Source organism: Pelodiscus sinensis, chromosome 1, assembly GCF_052426305.1.
Source record: "Pelodiscus sinensis isolate ZL-2025 chromosome 1, ASM5242630v1, whole genome shotgun sequence".
Taxonomy (NCBI): Eukaryota; Metazoa; Chordata; order Testudines; family Trionychidae; genus Pelodiscus; species Pelodiscus sinensis.
The window spans coordinates 355,812,048-355,835,110 of record NC_143052.1 but is presented as its reverse complement, the minus strand read 5'-3'; the positions used below and the strand labels follow the sequence as shown (position 1 = coordinate 355,835,110).

The 23,063-nt window shown below is 52.9% G+C and overlaps 2 protein-coding genes across 2 annotated transcripts; both read right to left on the bottom strand.

Moving 5' to 3' along the window:
• Positions 1 to 10,792: 10,792 nt before the first annotated feature.
• LOC142830604 (olfactory receptor 52R1-like) lies at positions 10,793 to 11,740 on the bottom strand. The gene has a single exon (XM_089772096.1). It carries the CDS (start codon positions 11,738 to 11,740, stop codon positions 10,793 to 10,795), a length of 948 nt encoding a protein of 315 aa, XP_089628222.1.
• A 10,045-nt stretch (positions 11,741 to 21,785) lies between these two features.
• On the bottom strand, positions 21,786 to 22,733 carry LOC102456500 (olfactory receptor 52E4-like). Its single transcript, XM_006111283.4, has one exon. It carries the CDS (start codon positions 22,731 to 22,733, stop codon positions 21,786 to 21,788), a length of 948 nt encoding a protein of 315 aa, XP_006111345.2.
• Between the last annotated feature and the right edge of the window lie 330 nt (positions 22,734 to 23,063).

The window sequence follows — 23,063 nt, the reverse complement described above, 5'->3', positions numbered from 1 at the left end:
ACCTGCCCGTATTACAAGGAGCTGCACCAGATCCTGGGGGCGAGGGTGGGGAAACTTCTTCTTCATCCATCCTCATGGACTTCAGGATGAAAACCCCTGTCATCGCCCTGCTGGAGGTCTCCGCAAAGGAGGAGCAGGAGGGCCAGGGCCAGCCAGGGGTGGAGGAAGAGGAGGAGGAGGAAACAGACACTGTGACCCTCTCCCTGGAGCTGGTGTCCGTGAGCCAGAACATCTCCCAAGCCTCCTTGGACACCTGGGAGGAATCTTCAGGTGAGTGGTCTCCCTTTGCCACACACACAGGGCGGGGGAGGTGGGAGCATGGGACAGAGCGGGAGCGTCATGTGGGACGCTCGGGCTGGACGTCCTGCTGTGGTCTGTGAACATGCAACCACCTGCAGCGTTACTGTGCAGCATCCGGATGCGGTAAGACGCCCCTGAGCATGGGTGGGATTCTGCGCCCCGGCTGGAAGCAGGCTAGCCACAAGGGAGCAGGCACCACCCCACACAGATCGAGGAGTGCCACACCGAGCACACGTAGCCAGCACGGCGAGCCACACCTGTGTGTGCAGCCCCCAGGGAGGCCCAGGCTGCTTCTGGCTCCTCTGCCACCCATGAGGGGATCCCACAGTGGCTGGACACTTCCCATGGCTGCTTGTCCGAGTGCTGGGGGAGGGGAAAGCGCGTAGCACGGTCCTCTGGGCATGTCGGGGCCCCTGTGAGGCTGGGCCTCCTGTGAAGGCCCCACATGGACTTGTTCTCAGGACATCCCCCTTCTGTCGGCCATGGACTGTTGGTTACTACTCACAGGGGAGGGCACGCCCACGGGGACAGTGTCTGCAGGGCTGTCTCTCCCTCTGTGTGTTCTCCACAGCAGGACCAGCCAGGACTGAGGGTGGAGCCACACCACCACAGCTACCTGCCACAGCCTGGGGGACCTGAAGGTGCACCAGGGTCCAGGAAGACCTCATGCGCCAGCACATCAGTGTCCTGCGCAACATCCATGAGACCCTGGCGCACAAGGTCCGCGGGGACTAAGAGTGGCAGGACCGCGCCTGGGACCAGTTGATGTAGCGGTGTGACAACATGTGTGTCGTCATGTCCCACATGACGGAGCAGCTACCTGATGCCGCTGCTCCTTGCTTCCACCCTCCTGCCCGCCCTGCTATTCCCATTCCCCATCCGCCTGCTGCCTCTGCTATACCTCCGTAGGTGATGTCCATGGCTCCTCCTCTAGCAATGCCCATACCCCCTCCCCAAGTGATGCCTATGGTTCCTCCCCCTACCCCCGGCCAACCCTGACCCAACTCCAGCCTCCCGTCCTGTCCACCCCCCTGTGCTCCCCAGACACACCTGACCACAACTCCAACGAGGTCCCCACACATGACATGGCACATCGAGCTCCCCCCCCCCCCCATGCCAGTTGTGAGCTCCCCTCCCCTGCCCATCTTTTTTTAATGCAATATTAATACAGAGTTATTTTTGTTGAAAACCAAAGAGGTGTGTTTATTGGGAGGTCAGGGAAGGAGGGAAGGGAGGGGTTGAGGTGGGAAAGGGATGGGGCAGCAAGCCAGAGACTCTTATTGGGGATGCCCTGGGGAGAGTTACTGGAGTCCTTGAGATAAGCTCTCCTTCATGGCCTCCTGGATGTGCGCCCCAGCCTGATGGGCCTGGTGGATGGCAGCTGTCCTCCCCCACCGCCCTATCCCCTAGGCCATGTGGGAACATATCCCACCACCTTACCGTCAGGGTGCCCCTTATCGCTCCTGTCCCGGGGCTTCACCCCTTGTGGCTGGCAGCTGCCCCTCACCCCGGGAGAAAAACCTCCCCATTCCTTTGCACAATGTTGTGTAGGACGCAACATGTCGCGACCACTTCGGAGATGTTGTGCTTCCCCACGTTGAGGCAGGTCAGCAGCAACCGGAAACCTGCCTTGAGGCGGCTGAAGGCGCACTCGACCTGAATCCTGGCCTGGTTCAGGTGGACATTCAATTCGTCCCTGTTGGGGTCCAGCTGGTTGGCATATGGCTTCATGAGCCATGGCATGAGGGGTTAGGCCATGTCCCCCATGATGCACAATGCCGTTGGCACTTCCTCAACTGCTAAGCCCTGGTGGGGGAGGAATGTGCCTGCCTCCAGATTGCAGTACAGGCTGGAGTTTCTAAAGATGCTGGCGTCGTGTGCCCTGCTCGTCCACCTGACAATATGTCCGTGAAGTCTCCATGGTGATTGACCAGGGCCTGCAGCACCATTGAAAAGTAGCCCTTGCGATTAATGAAGTTGCCTGCTCGATGGTCAGGTGCACAGATCTGGATATGGGACCCATCCATTACTCCGCTAAGGTTCATGAACCCCCGGGTGGCAAATCGGGCCATGATCCGGTCCAGGTCTCCCAGGCAGATGGCCCTCTGTAGCAGGATGCAGTTGATGGTCCTCACCACCTGCAGAAAGAGACAAAGAAACACACAAAACAGAGAATGTGAAAGGGGGTGCCTTGGCTATTGGGAGGTGCTGGTCCCCCTACCATCTCCACCTGTCCCACACTGCCCAGGAGCAACCCCCATTGAGAGGCCGCTCCACAGCAGCATGGTTGAGTGAAGGCAGGACGGCACAACCCCCTGGAGATGGGGCTTCCCCCAGACCTCTACTCCAACCCCCATAGCCTCCAACTCCCCTTTCCTGAGGGTCCCCCTTATCCAGGACTCCCTCCCTCCCCAGCCCACAGGGACTGCAGCCCCAAAGTGCCTTACCTCCAGGAGGAGGGCCCTAACAGTGGACTTCCCCATGCCGAACTGGTTGTCCATCAACTGGTAGCTGTCGGGGGTAGCGAGCTTCCAGACGGCTATTGCATTCCGCTTCTCCAGGAGGTGAGTGTTGCCTCTCTGGAGGGCGGGGGTGAGCAAGGCACACAGCTCCAAAAAGGAAGCCTTCCACATGCAGAAGTTTTGGAGCCACTGCTGGTCTTCCCACCGCTTCATGACCAGCTGGTCCCATCAGTCGGAAGTGGTGTCCAGCCTCCAGAAACACCTCTCCACCGAGGGCTGCAGTGACAAGAGTGTTGCTCCCGCACCCAAGGAGAGGAGTCGAGCTCCATCAGGACCAGGAAGGCGGCTGGCATGAAGTGTTGCAGAAACTTAAGTCAGGTCATATGGGGCCATCACACGGCCAGGGGCAGCTCCAGCTGCATGGGGTTAAGAGAAAAGCTGTGGAATCCAAAAAAGCTGGGCACCCCCAGCAGGCACAGCGAGAGCTTTGCTGTCCTTCAAAGAGGCAGCAAGAATGCAGCAGAAGCAGAGAAACGGCTGTCCAGGGGGTCCCTTAAAGCATGTGTCTCTGCTAAGTTTGGGCACCAGCACTCGGAAGTGACTGGTGAACGTAATCGCTGCCTGACGTGGTTCTGGGTGGCTTTGTTTGTGAGAGTGCATCCAATCAGTGTGAACGCTCTCTTTGGGAAAAGGGCATCGCTCTTTAGATGCACTTTTGTGTGTGGTCGCTCTCTTCCGCAGGAAGTTTTATCAGAAGATCTCTTCCAGAAAAAAAAATACAGGGCTATGTAGCACTTTAAAGACTAACAAGATGGTTTATTAGATGATGAGCTTTCGTGGGCCGGACCCACTTCCTCAGATCAAATAATGGAAGAAAATAGTCACAACCATATATACCAAAGGATACAATTTTTAAAAAAATGAACACACATGAAAAGGACAAATCACATTTCAGAACAGAAGGGGAATGTGGGGGGGGGGGGGGGGGGAAGGAAGGTGAATACCAGTGAGTTAATGATATTAGAGGTGGGGAAGGGGAGATGTCTGTGAGTTAATAGTATTAGAGGTGATAATTGGGGAAGCTATCTTACCCATTACAAAGATAGCTTCCCCAATTATCACCAACTAATACTATTAACTCACAGACATCTCCCCTTCCCCACCTCTAATATCATTAACTCACTGGCATTCACCTTCCTTCCCCCCCCCCCCCACATTCCCCTTCTGTTCTGTAATGTGATTTGTCCTTTTCATGTGTGTTCATTTTTTTTTAATTGTATCCTTTGGTATATATGGTTGTGACTATTTTCTTCCATTATTTGATCTGAGGAAGTGGGTCTGGCCCACAAAAGCTCATCACCTAATAAACCATCTTGTTAGTCTTTAAAGTGCTACATAGCCCTGTATTTTGTTTCAACTACACCAGACTAACACGGCTACATTTCTATCACTATTCTTCCAGAAAAAGGTTCTCCCGAAAGAAGTCTGCCATGTAGACATGGCCTTACGCAGAGAGCAGGTTACTACATAGTTCTGCAGCAATGTGAAGAGCAGGACACACTGTGTAAGAGGAAAACATCGAGAGGTAAAAGTAAGGAAAGTCCTTTGAGGAATTCCCAACAGCTGGAAGCGGGGGAAGGGTCTTGCCTTGTGGGAAACCTTCCTGGTATATACACAGCTCATTACAGAAAACATGTGGGTGTATTGGAGAGGAGCCAGTAGAGGGCAACAAAAATTTTAGGGGGGCTGGAGCACGTGACCTAGGAGAAGAGACTGAGGGATTGAAGCTTATTTCGTCTGCAGAAAAGAAGACAGAGGGGGATTTAGTAGCAGCCTTCAGTTCCCTGAATGAGGTTCCAAAGAGGCTGGAGAGAGGCTGTTCTCAGTGGGGACAGGTGGCAGAATGAGGAGCAATGGTCTCAAGTTGCAGAGGGGAGAAGGTCTTGGTTGAATCTTAGGACAAACTATAATTCTAACTCTCTGAGGGTATGTCTACACTAGAAAGTTAGTTCGAACTAACGGACGTTAGTTCGAACTAACTTTCCTAGGCGCTACACTAGCGCTCCGTTAGTTCGAACTTAATTCGAACTAACGGAGCGCTTAGTTCGAACTAGGTAAACCTCATTTTACGAGGACTAACGCCTAGTTCGAACTAGCTAGTTCGAACTAAGGGCTGTGTAGCCCTTTAGTTCGAACTAGTGGGAGGCTAAGGCTTCCCAGGTTTCCCTGGTGGCCACTCTGGCCAACACCAGGGAAACTCTATTGCCCCCCTCCTGGCCCCGGAGCCCTTAAAGGGCCACGGGCTGGCTACTCACTTTGTGCCAGTTGCAAGGCTGCCAGCACCCGTGCCTGCACAGCCTGCACCTGCCACAGGATGAGCCAGCCATCCGAGGGCTCCCAGCCCTCCACTGCTCCCCACGACCAGCCTGGCGGCTCCCGGGAGCCTGCCCGGGGGCACAAAAGGCGGGCGCCCGCCTGGTCAAGTGCGGAGATCGTGGACCTCATCGAGGTTTGGGGGGAAGCCTCAAATGTCCACGATCTCCGCACTAGCCACCGGAACGCGGCCGTCTACGGACGCATGGCTGCCAGCCTGGCCGCCAGGGGCCACCAGCGCAGCCGGGAGCAGGTGCGCTGCAAGATTAAAGACTTGCGGCAGTCCTACTCCCGGGCCTGCCTGCCAGAGGCTGACCCGGAGGCCTGCCCCCACTTCCATGCCCTGGACCGCATCCTGGGGCCTCATGCCGTCCCTGCCCCCCGGGACGTGATTGACCCCGGGGCAGAGGGACCGCTCCTGGACACCGAGGAGGAGGAAGAGGGCTCTGAGAGCCAGGAGCCTGCCGCCAGCCTTCCCAGGACCCGGGACCCCCGAGGCACCCCACAGAGCCGCTCGCCTGCATCATCAGAGGCCGGGGAGGCGTCCACCTGTGAGTACCCTCGTGTTCCCCTTATGTGTACGGGGGGCTGGGGCGAGAGGGAGCCCCGGGACCGTGCGCCTGGGCCTTGCCCACCACGGAGCAGCAGCTGGGGATCCTGCAGGGGCCCTGGCCTTGCAAAGGGGAGCTGGGTTTCACACACCTGGGCCCCTGGGGTAATTGACCGCTGGTCTTGTTGCACCACAGCCACAGCACCTGGGCCTGCAGGGCGCACCACCCCGCCTGCAGCAGCCGCCCGCGCCCGGGCAAGCAGGACAGCCAGGAACCAGGAGGACTACCAGAGGCGGCATCTCCGGTTCCTGGACCGACAGCTCCGTCTCCAGGACCACTGGGTCCAGGAGGACCTCAGGCTGCGCCAGAGGAGTCTGGAGGCCCTGGAGGAGCAGGGCCGTGCCCTGCGAGGCCACCTCCAGAGCCTGCTAGACCGCTTTCCATTTCCTCCTCCCCCTGCTCCCCCTCTTGCTCCCCCTCTTGCTCCCCCTGCTCCCCCTCTTGCTCCCCCTCTTGCTCCCCCTCTTGCTCCCCCTGCTCCCCCTCTTGCTCCCCCTCTTGCTCCCCCTGCTCCCCCTGCTCCTCCTGTTCCTCCTGCTTCCGCTCCTGCTTCCTCCACACCCCCTGTCCTCTCTGCCCCCCCTCCACAACCATTCCCCACCGACGCCCCCGGACCCGCAGTGTGGCGAGACGGGAGAGGCACCCAGACTCCCACCCCTGAGCTTTCCTTTCCCTTCCTCCCTTCCCTCCCCTCCCCTTCCAGCTCCCTCGTCCCAGGTTTCCCCCTCCCTTCTCCCACCTTCATTCCTCCCTCCCCCACCCCAGTTCTCTGAAATAAACAGACGTTTTTGTTTGAAAAACAGGTGTCTTTATTGTACAGTAGATAGGGAGGGGAAAGGGGAAGGGGGGGGTAGGGTGGAAGAAGGCCCCGGTGGGGCATGCAGGGAGAGGTCAGTCCTCCTCCTCCTCCACCTGGAAGCTCTCCCGCAGGGCTTCCCGGATCCGGATGGCCCCCCGCTGGGCTTCCCGGACGGCGGCGGTGCGGGGCTGACCGTAGTGTCCAGCCATGCGGTCAGCCTCAGCCATCCAGGCTGGCAAGAAAGCCTCCCCCTTCCGCTCACACAAATTGTGGAGCACACAACATGCCGCCACCACGGGAGGGATGTTGTGCTCGGCCAGGTCCAGACGGGTGAGGAGGCATCGAAAGCGGGCTTTCAGTCGCCCGAAGGCCCCCTCCACCACGATGCGGGCCCTGCTCAGCCTGTTATTGAAGGCCTGGCGGGAGGGATTGAGGTGCCCTGTGTAGGGCTTCATGAGCCAGGGCTGCAGTGGGTAGGCGGCATCCCCCACCAGGCAGACGGGCATGTCCACGTCCCCGACCCTGATGTGGCGGTCGGGGAAGAAGGTCCCATCCTGCAGCCGCTGGCACACGGAGGAGTTCCGGTACACCCGGGCGTCGTGTGCTTTGCCGGACCAGCCCACATTTATGTCCGTGAACTGTCCCCGGTGGTCACACACGGCCTGCAGGATGACGGAGAAGTACCCCTTGCGGTTCACGTACCAGGACGCCTGGTGTTCCGGGGCACGGATGGGGATGTGCGTCCCGTCGATGGCCCCCCCGCAGTTGGGGAAGCCGAGGGCGCCGAATCCCCGGATGACGGCATCCGGGTCGGCGAGGCGGACCACTCTGCGGAGCAGCACCCGGTTGATGGCCTTGACCACCTGCGGAGAGAGACACAGCAAAGCGTCAATCAGTGGGGCGCCCGGGTGGCTGGGAGCATTCATGCCCTGGCAGTGCCCCGCGCCCCACTCCCGGAAGCAACCCCCCTGGCGGCGTGTAGTACGGCCGGGACAGCCCGACCCCTCCGGTGCGGGGCGCCTTCGCCTCCTCCCGCCCCCCCTTTGTCCCTGGGGCGGCCCATCCCCTCCTCGCAGCCCCCCTCCCCCCCGGCTCGGTGGCCGACGAGCGCCGTACCTGCATGAGCACCGCTCCGACAGTGGATCTCCCCACGCCGAACTGGTTCCCGACGGATCGGTAGCTGTCCGGCGTGGAGAGCTTCCAGAGGGCGATGGCCACCCGCTTCTGGAGGGGGATGGCGGGCCTCATGCGAGTGTCCCTTCTTTGCAGGGCAGGGGCGAGCCACTCGCAGAGCTCCAGGAAGGTGTCCCTCCTCATCCTAAAGTTCTGGGTCCACTGTCGGTCGTCCCAGCGCTCCAGGACGATGCGGTCCCACCAGTCGCTGCTGGTGTCCAGACGCCAGATGCGGCGGGGCACGCCGGTGCCGGGGCGCCGCTGCGGCTCCTCCACGGCCCCCAGGGCGGCCAGGCGGAGAGGCAGGGGGCTGACGTTCCCCAGGTGGTGCCAGGCAGCCTCGAGCCATTGCTGGCAGGCTTGCAGTAGCAAGTCCAGAACGTGCACCAGAAGGTGCAGGGCGAGCCGTGGCTCCATGTTGCCACCTGCGGCAGTCCCCCCCGAAGGGAAGCACCGACACAGATGGGCACAGAGACCGACGCTTTGCTGTCCCTCGGCGAGGTTGGCAAGCAAGCAGGAAAAGCTGAGAACCGGCTGTCCAGGGGGGGTCCCTTTAAGCACGAGCCTCAGATAGCCTCAGACAGCAGCCACACAAAGCAACTGCTGACCTGATGCCCTGCCAGAACCGGTTTCAGCTGCCCTTAAATGCCCCCCTGCGTCCAATCAGTGTGGACGCGCTAGTTCGAACTAGCAAAACGCTAGTTCGAACTAGTTTTTAGTTCTAGATGCGCTAGTTCGAACTAGCTTAGTTCGAATTAACTAATTCGAACTAAGTTAGTTCGAACTAGCTCTGTAGTGTAGACGTACCCTGAGTTAAATTACTCTCCGTACACAGGTTCCCCAGTTTGTCATGTGACACAGCACAGTAAGCTCAGGAAATGATTTAATGTCTATGGGTATGTCTACACTACAGCGCTAGTTCGAACTAACTTAGTTCGAATTAGTTAATTCGAACTAAGCTAGTTCGAACTAACGCATCTAGAACTAAAAACTAGTTCGAATTAGCGTTTTGCTAGTTCGAACTAGTAAGTCCACATTGAGTGGACTCTGAACAGGGCTTAAGGATGGCCGGAAGCAGTGCCGGCAGGGCATAAAAGGAGGACTTAGAGCATGGAGATGCTGTCTCAGGCTAGCCGAGGGCTGCGCTTAAAGGGTCCCGACCCCCACCCCGGACACACAGTTCTAAGGGGTGCCCCGCTTGCAAAGAAGTTCTGGCTTGGAGTGCCCTGAGTGCCCACACTGGGCACATCACACCACTCGGCCATCAGCCCGGCTGCACTTGCCGCAGGCTGCCATCTGGGGAGAGGGAGTAATTGGGGGGCTGCAGGAGAGCTTCCACCCCCAGAAGCCCGCAGAGCCAGCCCAGTCCTCCCCATCGGGGGCTCGTACCCCATTCCTCCCTCACCTCCTTCCACTTACCCTTCCTTAGCCCCCCTTCTTATTGATGTACAAAATAAAGATAACGTTCCTTCCAACATTGACTCTGTCTTTATTGAAAAAAACTGGGGGAGACTGGGAAAAGGAGGTGGGAGAGGGGAAGAGAAAGGCTGGGAGAGGGGAGGGCAACTAACATGATCAGGGGTTGGGAACAGGTCCCAGATGAAGAAAGGCTACAGAGACTGGGACTGTTCAGCTTAGAAAAGAGGAGACGGAGGGGGGACAGGATAGAGGTCTCTAAAAGCAGGGGTTGGGTGGAGAGGGTGCATTCAGAAAAGTTCTTCCTGAGTTCCCATCAAGAAGGACTAGAGGACACCAAAGGAAAGGAATGGGTAGCAGGCTTGAAACTAGTAAGAGAAAGTTGTTCTTCTTGACAAAGCAAATAGTTAACCTGTGGAACTCCTTGCTGCAGGAGGCTGTGAAGGCTACAACTAGAACAGAGTTTAAAGGGAAGTGCGATAAAGTGATGGAGGTTGGGTCCATGGAGTCCTATTAGCCAGAGGGTAGGAGTGGTGTCCCTGCCCAAAGTTTGTGGAAGGCTGGAGAGGGATGGCACGAGACAAATGGCTTGGTCATTGTCTTCGGTCCATCCCCTCCAGGGTCCCTAGGGTTGCCCGCTGTTGGCAGACAGGCTACTGGGCTAGATGGACCTTTGGTCTGACCCAGTACGGCCATTGTAAGCTCAGGGCTCAGTGTCGGGGGTCTCAGTGGACCCCCTTGATTTTCATGCACACCTGGTCCTGGGTGGCCAGGCTGGCAGCTCTCCTGCCCTAGACGGCCACTTTCCTGTGCCTAGTGCGGAGATCGTGGACGAGGTCCACGATGTCCGCACTAGCCCAGGAAGGTGCCCGCCTCTTGCGGTCCAGGGCAAGCTCCCGGGAGCCGCCAGCCTGGTCCCGGCAAGAGGGGGTGGGCTGGGGGGCATCGGGTGGGTGGCTCTGTGCCGTGCCAGGTGCAGGGTCTGCTAGCTGGGTGCTGGCAGGCTTGCACCTGGCACGGGCACCGTAGCCAGCCCGTGCCCCTTTAAGGGGTCCGGGGCCGGGAGGGGGGCATAGAGTTTCCCTGGTGTTGGCCAGAGTGGCCACCAGGGAAACCTGGGGAGGGCTAGCCTCCCACTAGTTCGAACTAAAGGGCTACACAGCCCTTAGTTCGAACTAGCTAGTTCGAACTAGGCGTTAGTCCTCGTAAAATGAGGTTTACCTAGTTCGAACTAAGCGCTCCGCTAGTTCGATTCAAATTCGAACTAGCGGAGCGCTAGTGTAGCACCTATTAAAGTTAGTTCGAACTAACGTCCTTTAGTTCGAACTAACTTTGTAGTGTAGACATACCCTATGTGACAGCCCAGACACCGATCCAGGAAAATGTGTCTGGCGATCTTTGCAGATTCATTAAGCGCTGCCTGAAGTGGTTCTGGGTGGCTTTGTTTTGTGAGAGTGCATCCAAACAGTGTGAACACTCTCTTTGGAAAAAGGGCATTGCAAGGTAAAAGTAAGGAAAGCCCCTTGAGGAATTCCCAACATCGAAAAGTCATTGTAAGGAAAGTCCTTTCAGGCATTCCCAACAGCAGGAAGCTAACCATGTCACCGGAGATCTTTGCAGATTGATTGCTCTGAGGTACAAAGTACAAGGAGAAAACTTCAAATCCCTTTATGAGTGAAGAGACGGAGCAGCCTGTCCCGGATCTGTTTGGTTCTCACCCCGTAGATGATGGGGTTCAGCATCGGAGGCACCAGGAGGTACACGTTGGCAAGGAGAATGTGGAAGTTCAGGGGCACATTGTGGCCAAACCGGTGTGCGAGAAAGGAGAAAAGAGAAGGGATATAAAAGGATAAAATGGCACAAAGGTGGGAAGTACATGTGCCAAAAGTCTTGAGCCGGGCATTCTTTGTGGGGAGTCTGAAAATGGCCCTGAGGATGAGAACATAGGACACAGTGATGAAAATGATATCCACACCCATCGTAGTAAAGACTGCAAACATACCATAGTAGTTATTGACACGTATATCACCACAGGACAGCTTTGCTAGAGATATGTGCTCGCAGTAGGAGTGGGGAATGATGTGGGTTCGGCAGTACGGCAACCTCCCTGCCAGGAAGGGATAAGGCATTGTGGATATACAGCTGCGCAGCATCACTGCCAAAACGATCTTGACCACCACAGGGTTCGACAGGATGGTGGAATGTCTCAGGGGATGACAGATGGCCACGTAGCGATCCAAAGCCATGGCTGAAAAGAGCCCTGACTCTACTATGGTGAACCAGTGAATGAAGTACATCTGCAGGAGGCAAGCGTTGAAAAAGCTCTCCCTGGAACTGAACCAGAAGATTGCCAACATTTTAGGCAGGATGGAGGTAGACAAGACCAGGTCAGTGATGGCCAACATGCAGAGGAAATAGTACATGGGCTCATGGAGTCTTGGGTCTCTCTTCACAATGAACAGGATGGCGAAGTTCCCCAAGACGGCTATGGCATAAGTAATGCAGAAGGGGATGGAGATCCAGACATGGGCCGTCTCCAGGCCAGGAATGCCCAACAGGATGAAGACGGAGGGGTTGGTGAAGTGTGTAGTGTTGGAATTTGACATAGAGCAGGGGAGAAGGTCTCCAATTCTGAGGCAGAACAGTGTCTCTGGAATATACCATCTGCTCCTCTGACTTCTAGTGCGTACCCTGGACCTACGGTGATGGTCGCAGTAGAAATGCAGACATGCCTGGATGGAGCAACAATGCTAGTGTGAGACTCTACATGCACTGCTGGAGGCTGTTCTCACGAGGAAAGGAGATTGGTCGCTCTTCGCACACTGAAAAACGACATTTTTATTATTCAGAAGTGTGAAATATGAACAATTGACCCTATTAATGCCGAATCCGGGTTTGATAGTGCTCAGTGCTCTGTGCCTCAATAATGCCTGCACATCACAACTTCAAAAACTATAGTAGGACTCAGCAAGAAACAACATTGTGGACTCTGGTTATCCCTCATTGGCCTGTAAAGCACTGAAGCCTACAATTCTAGAATCCCAGAGCCTAAAGGAACCTGGAGACGTCATCGAGTCCAGTCCCCTGTCCGCACGGCAGGACCGGGCACCATGTAGATCATCCCTGACAGGTGCCTGTCTAACCTGCTCTTAAACATCTCCAATGCTGGAACAACCTCCCTCAGGCTCAAAAGTCAATGTCGTAAGGAGAGTCCCAAGTGCCTGGTTACTCAAGTCAAACCTTTGCCAGGACATGGGCCAGGATCATCAGCTGCTAGCAGAGATAAAGGGGATTGTTCAGAGAGGTTCTTGGAATGGGGGAGGCTCCCTATTGCAGACAGACTGAAATACCTGGAACTATTCAGTTGCGAATAGAGAAAGAAGGGGGTATATGAAGGTTAAGAAGAATATAAAGAATAGACCTGACTGACAAATATAGTGCCCATCTTTTAAAAAGGGAAGAAGGACAATCCAGGGAACTACAGATCCCTCAGCCTTACCTGTGTCCCCATAAAAATCATGGGGGGGATCCTCAAGGAATCCATTTTGTAGCACTTGGAAGTGGGGAAAGTGTTCACGAATCGTCAAAATGGATTGTCCTGCCTGAGCAATCTGACTAGCTTCTATGAAAAAGTAACTGGCTCTGTGGACGTGGGGAAATCGGTGGGCGTGATATATCTTGACTTTAGCAAAGCTTTTCATATGCTCTCCCACAGTATCCTTGCTATCAAGTTAAGGAAGTATGGATTGGGTAAGGAGACTGGAAGGTGGATAGAAAGCTGGCCGGATAGTTGGCTCCAACAGGTAGTGATCAATACTCAATGTCTGCTTGGCAGATGGTTTCAAGTGCAGTGCCTGAAGAATTGGTTCTAGGGCTGGATTTGTTCAACAGCTTTATTAATGACCTGGATGAGGGGATGGATTGCACCCACAGCAAGTTTGAAGATGACACTAATCTAGGGGGAGAGGTAGATACATTGGAGGGCAGGGATAGGGTCCACAGTGAGCTAGACAAATGGGAGGATTGGGCCAAAAGAAATCTGATGAGGTTCAACAAGGCCAAGGGCAGAGTCTTGCACTTGGAACAGAAGAAACTCAAGGATTGCTACAGGCTGGGGACCGACTGGCTAAGTAGCACTTCAGCAGAAAAAAATCTGGGGGTTACAGTAGATAAGAAGTCAACAGTGTGCCCTTGTAGTGAAGAAGACTAACGGTATACTAGGTTGCATTAGGAGGAGCGCTGCCAGAAGATCTAGAGAAGTGATTATTCCCCTTTATTCAGCACTGGTGAAGCCACATCTGGAACATTGTGTCCAGTTCTGGGCCCTCCACTCTAGAAAGGATGTGGATGCACAGCGTAGGGGAAGCAAACTGATTACAGGGCTGGTCTAGGTTAGATATTAGGGAAAGAAATTTCTCTAGGAGGGTGGGGAAACATTGGGATGGGTTCCATAGGCAGGAGGTGGACACTGGCAGATTCTGTTCAGTCACAGGTGTCACACTGAGACTTTGTTATTATTATTTGTTATAATTATTTGTTATAATTATCAATACTTGATTTTAGATTTACAAAATAGCAGAGAACAAAATGTATAATTGTAAATGCTTCATTTGACATTTAAATAGCATGAATTAAAAACAGACCATTTATTTCATAACTATAAACGTGATTTTAATTTTATATATTGCATAATTTAAAAATAAACTGTTTAACAGAGTGTATAAGGGCTGGGGATAGCAAGTGATGGAGAGGAGGAGAATAGAGAGGGCGGGGCTTCAAGGAAGGGGCGGGGCAGTAGATCTTCGCCTGTTCTGAGACTTAAAAAGTGATCTTGGGTGTAAAATGGTTGGAGACCACTGACCTAAAGGATCCAGAGGTGGGAGGCAAAGGTGATCCACAGGGTGGACACAAAGCATCTGAGCAAACATTGAGGAAACTAGAGAGGGTTAGTTAAAAAATGAAGACATTGAAGCGGGGCATGACGGTGGTTTTCAGATTCTTAAAAGACGGCCATACAAATAATGGAGACTTTCATTTCCCTTTTCTGCCTACTCACAGCAGGTGGGACAAGAGGCAATAGGTTCAAACAACACCAGAGAAGAGTTGGAAAATCTCAGGAAACACGAGGGCTACGTCTAGACTGGCATGATTTTCCGGAAATGCTTTTAACGGAAAAGTTTTCCATTAAAAGCATTTGCGGAAAAGCACATCTAGATTGGCACATTTTGTGGAAAAACGTTGGTGCCAATCTAGACGCGCTTTTGCTCAAAAAAGCCCCGATCGCCGTTTTTGCCATCGGGGCTTTTTTGAGCAAAACAAATCTGAGCTGTCTACACTGGCCCTTTTGCGCAAAAGTTTTGTGCAAAAGGGGCTTTTGCCTGAACGGGAGCAGCATAGTATTTCCGCAAAAAGCACTGATTTCTTACAGTAGGAAGTCAGTGCTTTTGCGGAAATTCAAGTGGCCAGTGTAGACAGCTGGCAAGGTTTTCCGGAAAAGCGGCTGATTTTGCAGATGACACTAATCTAAGGGGCTGTATGGTTCTCTTAGGCTATGTCTAGACTGCAGGCTTCTTTCGAAAGAGCCTCTTTCGAAAGATCGCATCTAGACTGCAGGCGGATCTTTCGAAAGAGAAATCCGCTTTTTCGAAAGAGAGCACCCAGCGAGTCTGGATGCTCTCTTTCGAAGACGGCCTCTTTACATTGAAGAACGCCTTCTTTCGAAAGAGGAACTTTCGAAAGAAGGCGTTCTTCCTCGTAAATTGAGGTTTACCGCCATCGAAAGAAAAGCCGCGTTCTTTCGAAATAATTTCGAAAGAACGCGGCTTGAGTCTGGACGCAGGGGAAGTTTTTTCGGGAAAAGGCTACTTTTCCCGAAAAAACCCCTGAGTCTGGACACGGCCTTAGAGAAAATCCCAGTGTTCACCAGGTCTTAGAGAAAAACAAGCTGTGGAGCTCACTACAGAAGTAACTGGGTGAAATGTCATGGCCTGTGTGACACAGAAGGACTGGCTGGATGTCCTAGTGGCCATTTTTGGCCTTGAACTCTATAAAGCTATTGAAAAAGAAACCAGATCAACATTTATATTTGCTTTGCGCACACCACAAGAAATATGGAGCGCTGAATTACCTAGCCAGCCTGTGGAAACTATTTCATATTTAGCGAGAAGCCATTCTGTATAACAAAAGCCATTTCAGTTTCTTATGTCTGCACGTATACTAGAGGGAGGGAACTGGCCTTCACCGAGGTGGGGCGAGGCCAGAAGGATGCGCTGTTGGAATGTATTTATGAACTATTTTAAGCTGAAGCCCTTTCTCCCTAAAACCTGTTTCTTTCTTTGCTGATAATAATTCCTCTTTGAAGTTCACTTTGACTTCTTACCCTGACGTCAGACTTGTTTGGTTAACGGCATAAAATACTAGGATTGATTGTGCTGAACAGCCTTACTGGGCCCGGCTCTGCTGGGGTCACGTTTGGCTCACTTTGCCCTATTGATCAATAAAGCTGTTTATTAGCAGCCAAACCAGAGAGAAGTTTTTGCTTCAACAAGCCTGAACATGTGAGTCTGATAAAAGAACATGCTTAATACATATCTCACCTGTGGAACTCCTTGCCACTAACATGCTAGCAAAATGCTCAGTGGACAAGGATTAAAAATGGACTGATGATTGCAGATTGTGCTGGTGGTATCATCTTTTGCTAAGACTCTCCAACATTTTCAATTAGAAGACCTCATTGGCACTTTTTTACATGGGTGTCAAACTATCATTCCGGATGCAAATTCTGGACAAATTTTTTCTTACAGTTTTAGATGTAGCAGCTGAGCTGACTTTTCAAATGAAGCGAGACCAGAAGATGTTCATCCCATGGGCAGTTAAACGGTGCAGAGTGGAAAGGGCTGCAGACTAACTCGTGATCCTACCATGCCATCATTTCACTAGGTTTGTTGGGCAAGAAATAGCCATCTGGGAGGTTTGAGTTTCAAGAGACTTCCCTGGGAATCCCTCTCAGGTCACCATTTCCCAAGTATCTCTTACCCCAGCACCTGCTGAACAATCCCACGCCAAGAGCCGACAGAGCAGTGGGAACCACTCACCGTACAGCTCCGAGCGATCCCCTCATGGTGCTCTCAGCCTCAATACAGAAAATCGTGCATGGAAGCAGCCTGGAGACCTGCCTGGTTTTGCTTCTGGGCTTTTTATCCAGCTTCTGGAGTAAACAGCCATTAAGAGACGCTCCCAAAGGGAGAGGAGACAGTTCTGTTTTGTATTGAGTCTCAGAGGGGTTGGCTGTTCAGAATATTTGTGTATAATTAAAAATTGTAATAAATTAGGAAGAAAACACTTGGAATAATAGCTCCATCTCCCGAGGTTAACGGAGCCTGGGAATACCCTGAATGGCTGTTTTGACAGCAGATAGACAGACCTGGAGAAAGTTGATTGAAGGGAGACACAAGCACTGTCTCCAGACGTAGTCTGTTGTTAATGGATCAGAGATCAGTAATTGTCCTCTGTCATTATCGCCACACTGGGCAGTGCCTTTCACTCAAGGATTAAACACCTACCAAAGGAAAATCTTGTAGAACAGATCCACATGTAAACAAGAAGGAGTCCTGTGCCACCTTGGGGTACGCCTACACAGCGACCTTATTTCAGAATAATATCGTGCCCATCTGCACTGCAAGCCTTTCTTGCTCAATCATGTTGAGCTGGAGGACTTCTTACTCCAACTCCAGTTACTCTCATTTCATGAAGAGTAAGGGAAGACAGAGGAGGAGTGCTCTTCCTTCGACTTCCTGCTCTGCAGACAGCGTCAAAAGCCAAATTACACTATTTCGACTTTAATGACGTAATTCACCTAGCTGAAGTTGGGTAGCTTAATTTGACGTTTGCCCTTCTGTGTCCTCCACAGCCAGATCAGCTGGGACGAGGGTGGAGCCACACCGCTGCAGCCACCGGTCGGAGCCTGGGGGACCCTACGGTGCACCAGGGTCCAGGAATACCTGATATGCAAGCACGTCAGTGTCCTGCATGACATCCACCAGACCTTGGCATTCCAGGTCTTTGGGGACTTGCAGTGGCAGGACCGCACCTGGGACCAGTTGACGCAACCAGGTGTGACAACATGTGTGCCGTTATGTCCCGATGACGGCACAGCTGCCTGATGCTGCTGCTCCTTGCTTCCACCCTCCTGCCCCCATGCTATTCCCATTCCTCATCCACCTGCTGCCCCTGCTATACCTCTGCTCCCTCTCTAGGTGATGCCCATGCCTCCTCCCCAAGAGATGCCTATGGTTCCCCCTCCCTATACACCTGTCAACCCTGACCCAACTCCAGCCCCCTGTTCTGTCCACCCCCCTGTGCTCCCCGGGCACACCTGACCACAACTCCAACGAGGTCCCCACACCTAAGAAGGCACATCGAGCTGCCGCCCTCCCCTGCCAGTTGTGAGCCCCCCTCCCCCTGCCCAACCTTTCTTATGTAATAAAATTACAGAGTTCTGTTTGTTGAAAACCAAAGAGGTGTGTTTATTGGGAGGTCAGGGAAGAGGGGAAGGGACGGGTTGTGGTGGGAAAGGGATGGGGCAGCAAGCCAGAGGCTCCTATTGGGTAGGCCCTGGGGAGAGTTACTGGAGTCCTTGAGAGAACCTCTCCCTCAGGGCCTCCCGGATGCGCTCCCTGGCCTGATGGGCCTGGTGGATGACAACTGTCCTTGGCTGCTGGTATGTTTGCCCTTTGCGGCCAGTGTTTGCCCCTCGCCCAGAGAGGAAGGCCTCCTCATTCCTTTCCACAATGTTGCGGAGGACACAACATGCCGCAAGCACCTCGGGGATGTTGTGCTTCCCCATATCGAGGCGAGTTAGAAGGCAGTGGACACCTGCCTTGAGGACGCCGAAGGCGCACTTAACCTGAATCCTGACCCGGTTCAGTTGGGCAATGAATTGGTCCCTGCTGGGGTCCAGGTGGCTGGTGTATGGCGTCTTAAACCATGGCATGAGGGGGTAGGCCATGTCCCTCACGATTCATAATGCCATCTGCACGTCCCCAACTGCTAAGTCCTGGTGGGGGAGGAATGTGCCTGCCTCCAGATTGCAGTACAGGCTGGAGTTTCTAAAGATGCCAGAATGTCTCCATGGTGGTCAACCAGGGCCTGCAGCACCATCGAAATGAAGCCCTTGCGATGAATGTAGTGGGCCCTTCGATGATCAGGTGTGCAGATCTGGATGTGGGTCCCTTCAATTGCTGGGCTGCAGTTCGGGAACCTCAGAGTGGCAAATCTGGCCAGAATCAGGTCCAGGTCTCCCAGGCACATGGCCCTCTGCAGCAGGATCAAATTGATGGTCCTCACCAGCTGCAGAAAGAGACAAAGAAACACACAAAACAGAGAATTCGAAAGGGAGTGCCTGAGCTATTGGGGTTGCCTGCCCCCTACCATCTCCACCTGTCCCAAACTGCCCAGGGGCAACCCCCTTTGACAGGCCACTCTACAGCATCACGGTTGTGTGAAGGCAGGACAGCACAACCCTCTGGGGATGGGGCTTCCCCCAGACATCTACTCCAAAAGACCTAGCCTCTAACCCCCCTTTTCTGAGGGTCCCCCTTGTCCAGGACTCCCCCTCCCCCACCTTCTCTTCCCCACCACAGGGACTGCAGCCCCAGTGTGCCTTACCTCCAGGAGGAGGGCCCTGACATTGGACTTCCCCATGCCGGACTGGTTGTCCATCAACTGGTAGTTGTCAGGGGTAGCGAGCTTCCAGAGGGCTAGTGCAACCCGCTTCTCCAGGAGGTGGGTGATGTGTCTCTGGAGGGGGGGGGGTGATCCTGGCACACAGCTCCAAAAAGGGAGCCTTCCAGATGCAGAAGTTTTGGAGCTACTGCTGGTCTTCCCACCGCTTCATGACCAGCTGGTCCCATCAGTCAGAAGTGGTGTCCAGCCTCCAGAAACGCCTCTCCACTGAAGGTTGCGGTGGCAAGAGTATTGCACCCACACCTAGGGAGAGGAGTCGAGCTCAGTGACGACCAGAAATGCAGCTGGCACGAAGTGTTGCAGAAACTTCAGTCTGGCCCTATGGGGCCATCACACGGCCAGGGGAAGCTCCAGCTCCATGGGATCAAGAGAAAAGCCGTGGCATCCAAAAAAGCTGGGCAACCACAGCAGGTACAGCAAGAGCTTTGCTGTCCTTCAAAGAGGCAGCAAGAACGCAGCAGAAGCAGAGAAACGGCTGTCCAGGGGGTCTCCTTAAACATGTGTCTCTGTTAGGTTCTGGCACCAGCACTCGGAAGTGACTGGTGAACGTAAGCGCTGCCTGAAGTGGTTCTGGGTGGCTTTGTTTTGCAAGAGTGCATCCAATCAGTGCAAAAAAGTGCACCGCTCTTTGTGTGTGGACGCTCTCTTTTGCAAGAAGATTTTTTGGAAGATCTTTTCCAGAAAAAGGTTCTCCTGAAAGAAGTCTGCCATGTAGACATAACCTTAGGCAGAGAGCAGGTTACTTCATAGTGCTGCAGCAGTGCGAAGAGTAAGATGCACCCTGTAAGAGGAAAACATCAAAAGGTAAAAATAAGGAAAGTCCTTTGAAGTATTCCCAACAGCTGGAAGCAGGGGAAGGGTCCTGTCTTGTGCGAAATCTTTCTGGTATATACACAGCTCATTCCAGAAAAAAAAGGAAGTATTGGAAAGGAGTCAGTAGAGGGCAACAAAAATTATTGGGGGGCTGGAGCACATGACCTATGAAAAGAGGATTAGGGTACGTCTCCACCAGCCCCCAAGATCAATCTAGGGAGGATAATGAGGGCAACCGGAATTGCAAATCAAGCTCGGGATTTAAATATCCCACGCTTGATTTGCATGTTCCTGGCCGGGCACCATTTTAGAAATTGACTAGCCTGAAGTAACTGCCCGCCTCTATACGCGGCAGTGAGATGGGTTTCTGATTAAAAGCCCTAAATCAAATTAGGTGGTATTCCTCCTGCAATGAGGTTTACCACCTAATTTGATTTAGAGTCTTTAAATTGGAAGCCCCTTTCACTGCCGCGTGTTGACACGGGCAGTTATTTCAGGCTAGTCAATTTCTAAAATGGCGACCAGTCGGGAACACGCAAATCAAGCGTGGGTTATTTAAATCCCGGGATTGATTTGCAATTCTGGTTGACCTCATTAGCCTCCCTGATCTAGGGGGCTAGTGTAAACGTACCCTGAGGGATTGTGGGTTATTTAGTCTGCAGAAAAGAAGACAGAGGGGGATTTGATAGCAGCCTTCAGTTCCCTGAATGAGGTTCTAAAGCGGATGGAGAGAGGCTGTTCTCAGTGGGGACAGATGGCAGAATGAGAAGCAATGGTCTCAAGTTGCAGTGGGGAGAAGGTCTTGGTTGAATCTTAGGACAAGCTATAGTTCTCACACTGTGAGCTAAATTACTCTCCGTACACAGGTTCCCCAGTTTGTCATGTGACACAGCACAGTAAGCTCAGGAAGTGCATCCAAACAGTGTGAACTCTGTCTTTGGAAAAGGGGCATTACTCTTTTGATGCACTTTTGTGTGTGGACGCTCTCTTTCACAAGACGTTTTTTTGGAAGATCTCTTCCAGAAAAAGGTTTTCCCGAAAGAAGCCTGCAGCATAGACATAGCCTTAGGCAGAGACCAGGTTACTACATAGTTCTGCAGAAATGTGAAGAATAGGACACACTGGGGGTATGTCTACACTACCCTCCTAGTTCGAACTAGGAGCGTAATGTAGGCATACCGCACTTGCAAATGAAGCCCGGGATTTGAATTTCCCGGGCTTCATTTGCATAAGCGGGGTGCCGCCATTTTTAAAACCCCGCTGGTTCGAACCCCGTGCAGCACGGCTGCACGGGGCTCGAACTAGGTAGTGGAATGAGGTGTACCGGAAGTTCGGAATAGGAATCCTAGTCCGAACTACCTAGTTCGAGCCCCGTGTAGCCGTGCTGCACGGGGTTCGAACCAGCGGGGTTTTAATTATGGCGGCTCCCCGCTTATGCAAATGAAGCCCGGGAAATTCAAATCCCGGGCTTCATTTGCAAGTGCGGTATGCCTACATTACCCCGCTAGTTCGAACTAGCGGGGTAGTGTAGACATACCCAGGGTGCATCTAGATTGGCAAGATTTTGCAAAAAGCGTCTGCTTTTGCTCAAAACCTTCACAGCTCTCTACACTGGCCTCTTGAATTTGCACAAGAGCACTGACATTCTAATGTAAGAAGTCGCTGCTTCTTGTGCAAATACTTTGACACTCCTGCTCAGGGATAAGCCCTCTTGTGCAAGAATACTTGCACAAGAGGGCCAGTGTAGACAGGCACCTTAATTTTTGGCGCAAGAAAGCCCAATGGCTAAAATGGTCATCGGAGTTTTCTTGCGCAAAAGCACGTCTATTATGGGCAAGAATGCTTTTCCACAAAAGCATCCATGCCAATCTAGATGCTCTTTTGTGGAAATACTTTCAAGGGAAAAACTTTTCCGTTAAAAATATTTCCGCAAAATCATGCCAGTCTAGACGCAGCCACTGTTTAAGAGGAAAACATCAAAAAGTAAAAGTAAGGAAACTCATTTCAGGCATTCCCAACAGCAGGAAGCTAACCATGTCACCGGAGATCTTTGCAGATTGATTGCTCTGAGGTGCAAAGTAGAAGGGGAAAACTTCAAGTCCCTTTCTGAGTGAAGAGATGGAGCAGCCTGTGCCGGATCTGTTTGGTCCTCACCCCGTAGATGATGGGGTTCAGCATCGGAGGCACCAGGAGATACACGTTGGCGAGGAGAATGTGGAAGTTCAGGGGCACATTGTAGGCAAACCGGTGTGCGAGAAAGGAGAAAAGAGAAGGGATGTAAAAGGATAAAATGGCACCTAGGTGGGAGGTACATGTGCCAAAAGTCTTGAGCCGGGCGTCCTTTGTGGGGAGTCTGAAAATGGCCGTGAGGATGAGAACGTAGGACACAGTGATGAAAATGATATCCACACCCATCGTAGTAAAGAGCACAAACAGACCATAGTAGTTATTGACACGTATATCACCACAGGACAGCTTCGCTAGAGATATGTGCTCGCAGTAGGAGTGGGGAATGATGTGGGTTCGGCAGTACGGCAACCTCCCTGCCAGGAAGGGATAAGGCATTGTGGATATACAGCTGCGCAGCATCACTGCCAAAACGATCTTGACCACCACAGGGTTCGACAGGATGGTGGAATGTCTCAGGGGATGGCAAATGGCCACGTAGCGATCCAAAGCCATGGCTGAAAAGAGCCCTGACTCTACTATGGTGAACCAGTGAATGAAGTACATCTGCAGGAGGCAAGCGTTGAAAAAGATCTCCCTGGAACTGAACCAGAAGATTGCCAACATTTTAGGCAGGATGGACGTAGAGAGGACCAGGTCAGTGATGGCCAACATGCAGAGGAAATAGTACATGGGCTCATGGAGTCTTGGGTCTCTCTTCACGATGAACAGGATGGCGAAGTTCCCCAAGACGGCTATGGCATAAGTGATGCAGAAGGGGATGGAGATCCAGACATGGGCCGCCTCCAGGCCAGGAATGCCCAACAGGATGAAGATGGAGGGGTTGGTGAAGTGTGTAGTGTTGGAATTTGACATGGAGCAGGGGAGAAGGTCTCCAATTCTGAGGAAGAACAATGTCTCCGGAATATACCATCTGCTCCTCTGACTTCTAGTGCGTACCCTGGACCTACGGTGATGGTCACAGTAGAAATGCAGACATGCCTGGATGGAGCAACAATGCTCTTGTGAGAGTCTACATGCACTGCTGGAGGTTGTTCTCACGAGGAAAGGAGATTGGTCGCTCTTCGCACACTGAAAAACGACATTTTTATTATTCAGTAGTGTGAAATATGAACAATTGACCCTATTAATGCCGAATCCGGGTTTGATGGTGCTCAGTGCTCTGTGCCTCAATAATGCCTGTAC

Bases quoted from the DNA above. Each gene is read 5' to 3' on its own strand.
- LOC142830604 (XM_089772096.1), bottom strand. From the start codon at position 11,740: ATGTCAAATTCCAACACTACACACTTCACCAACCCCTCCGTCTTCATC.
- LOC102456500 (XM_006111283.4), bottom strand. From the start codon at position 22,733: ATGTCAAATTCCAACACTACACACTTCACCAACCCCTCCATCTTCATC.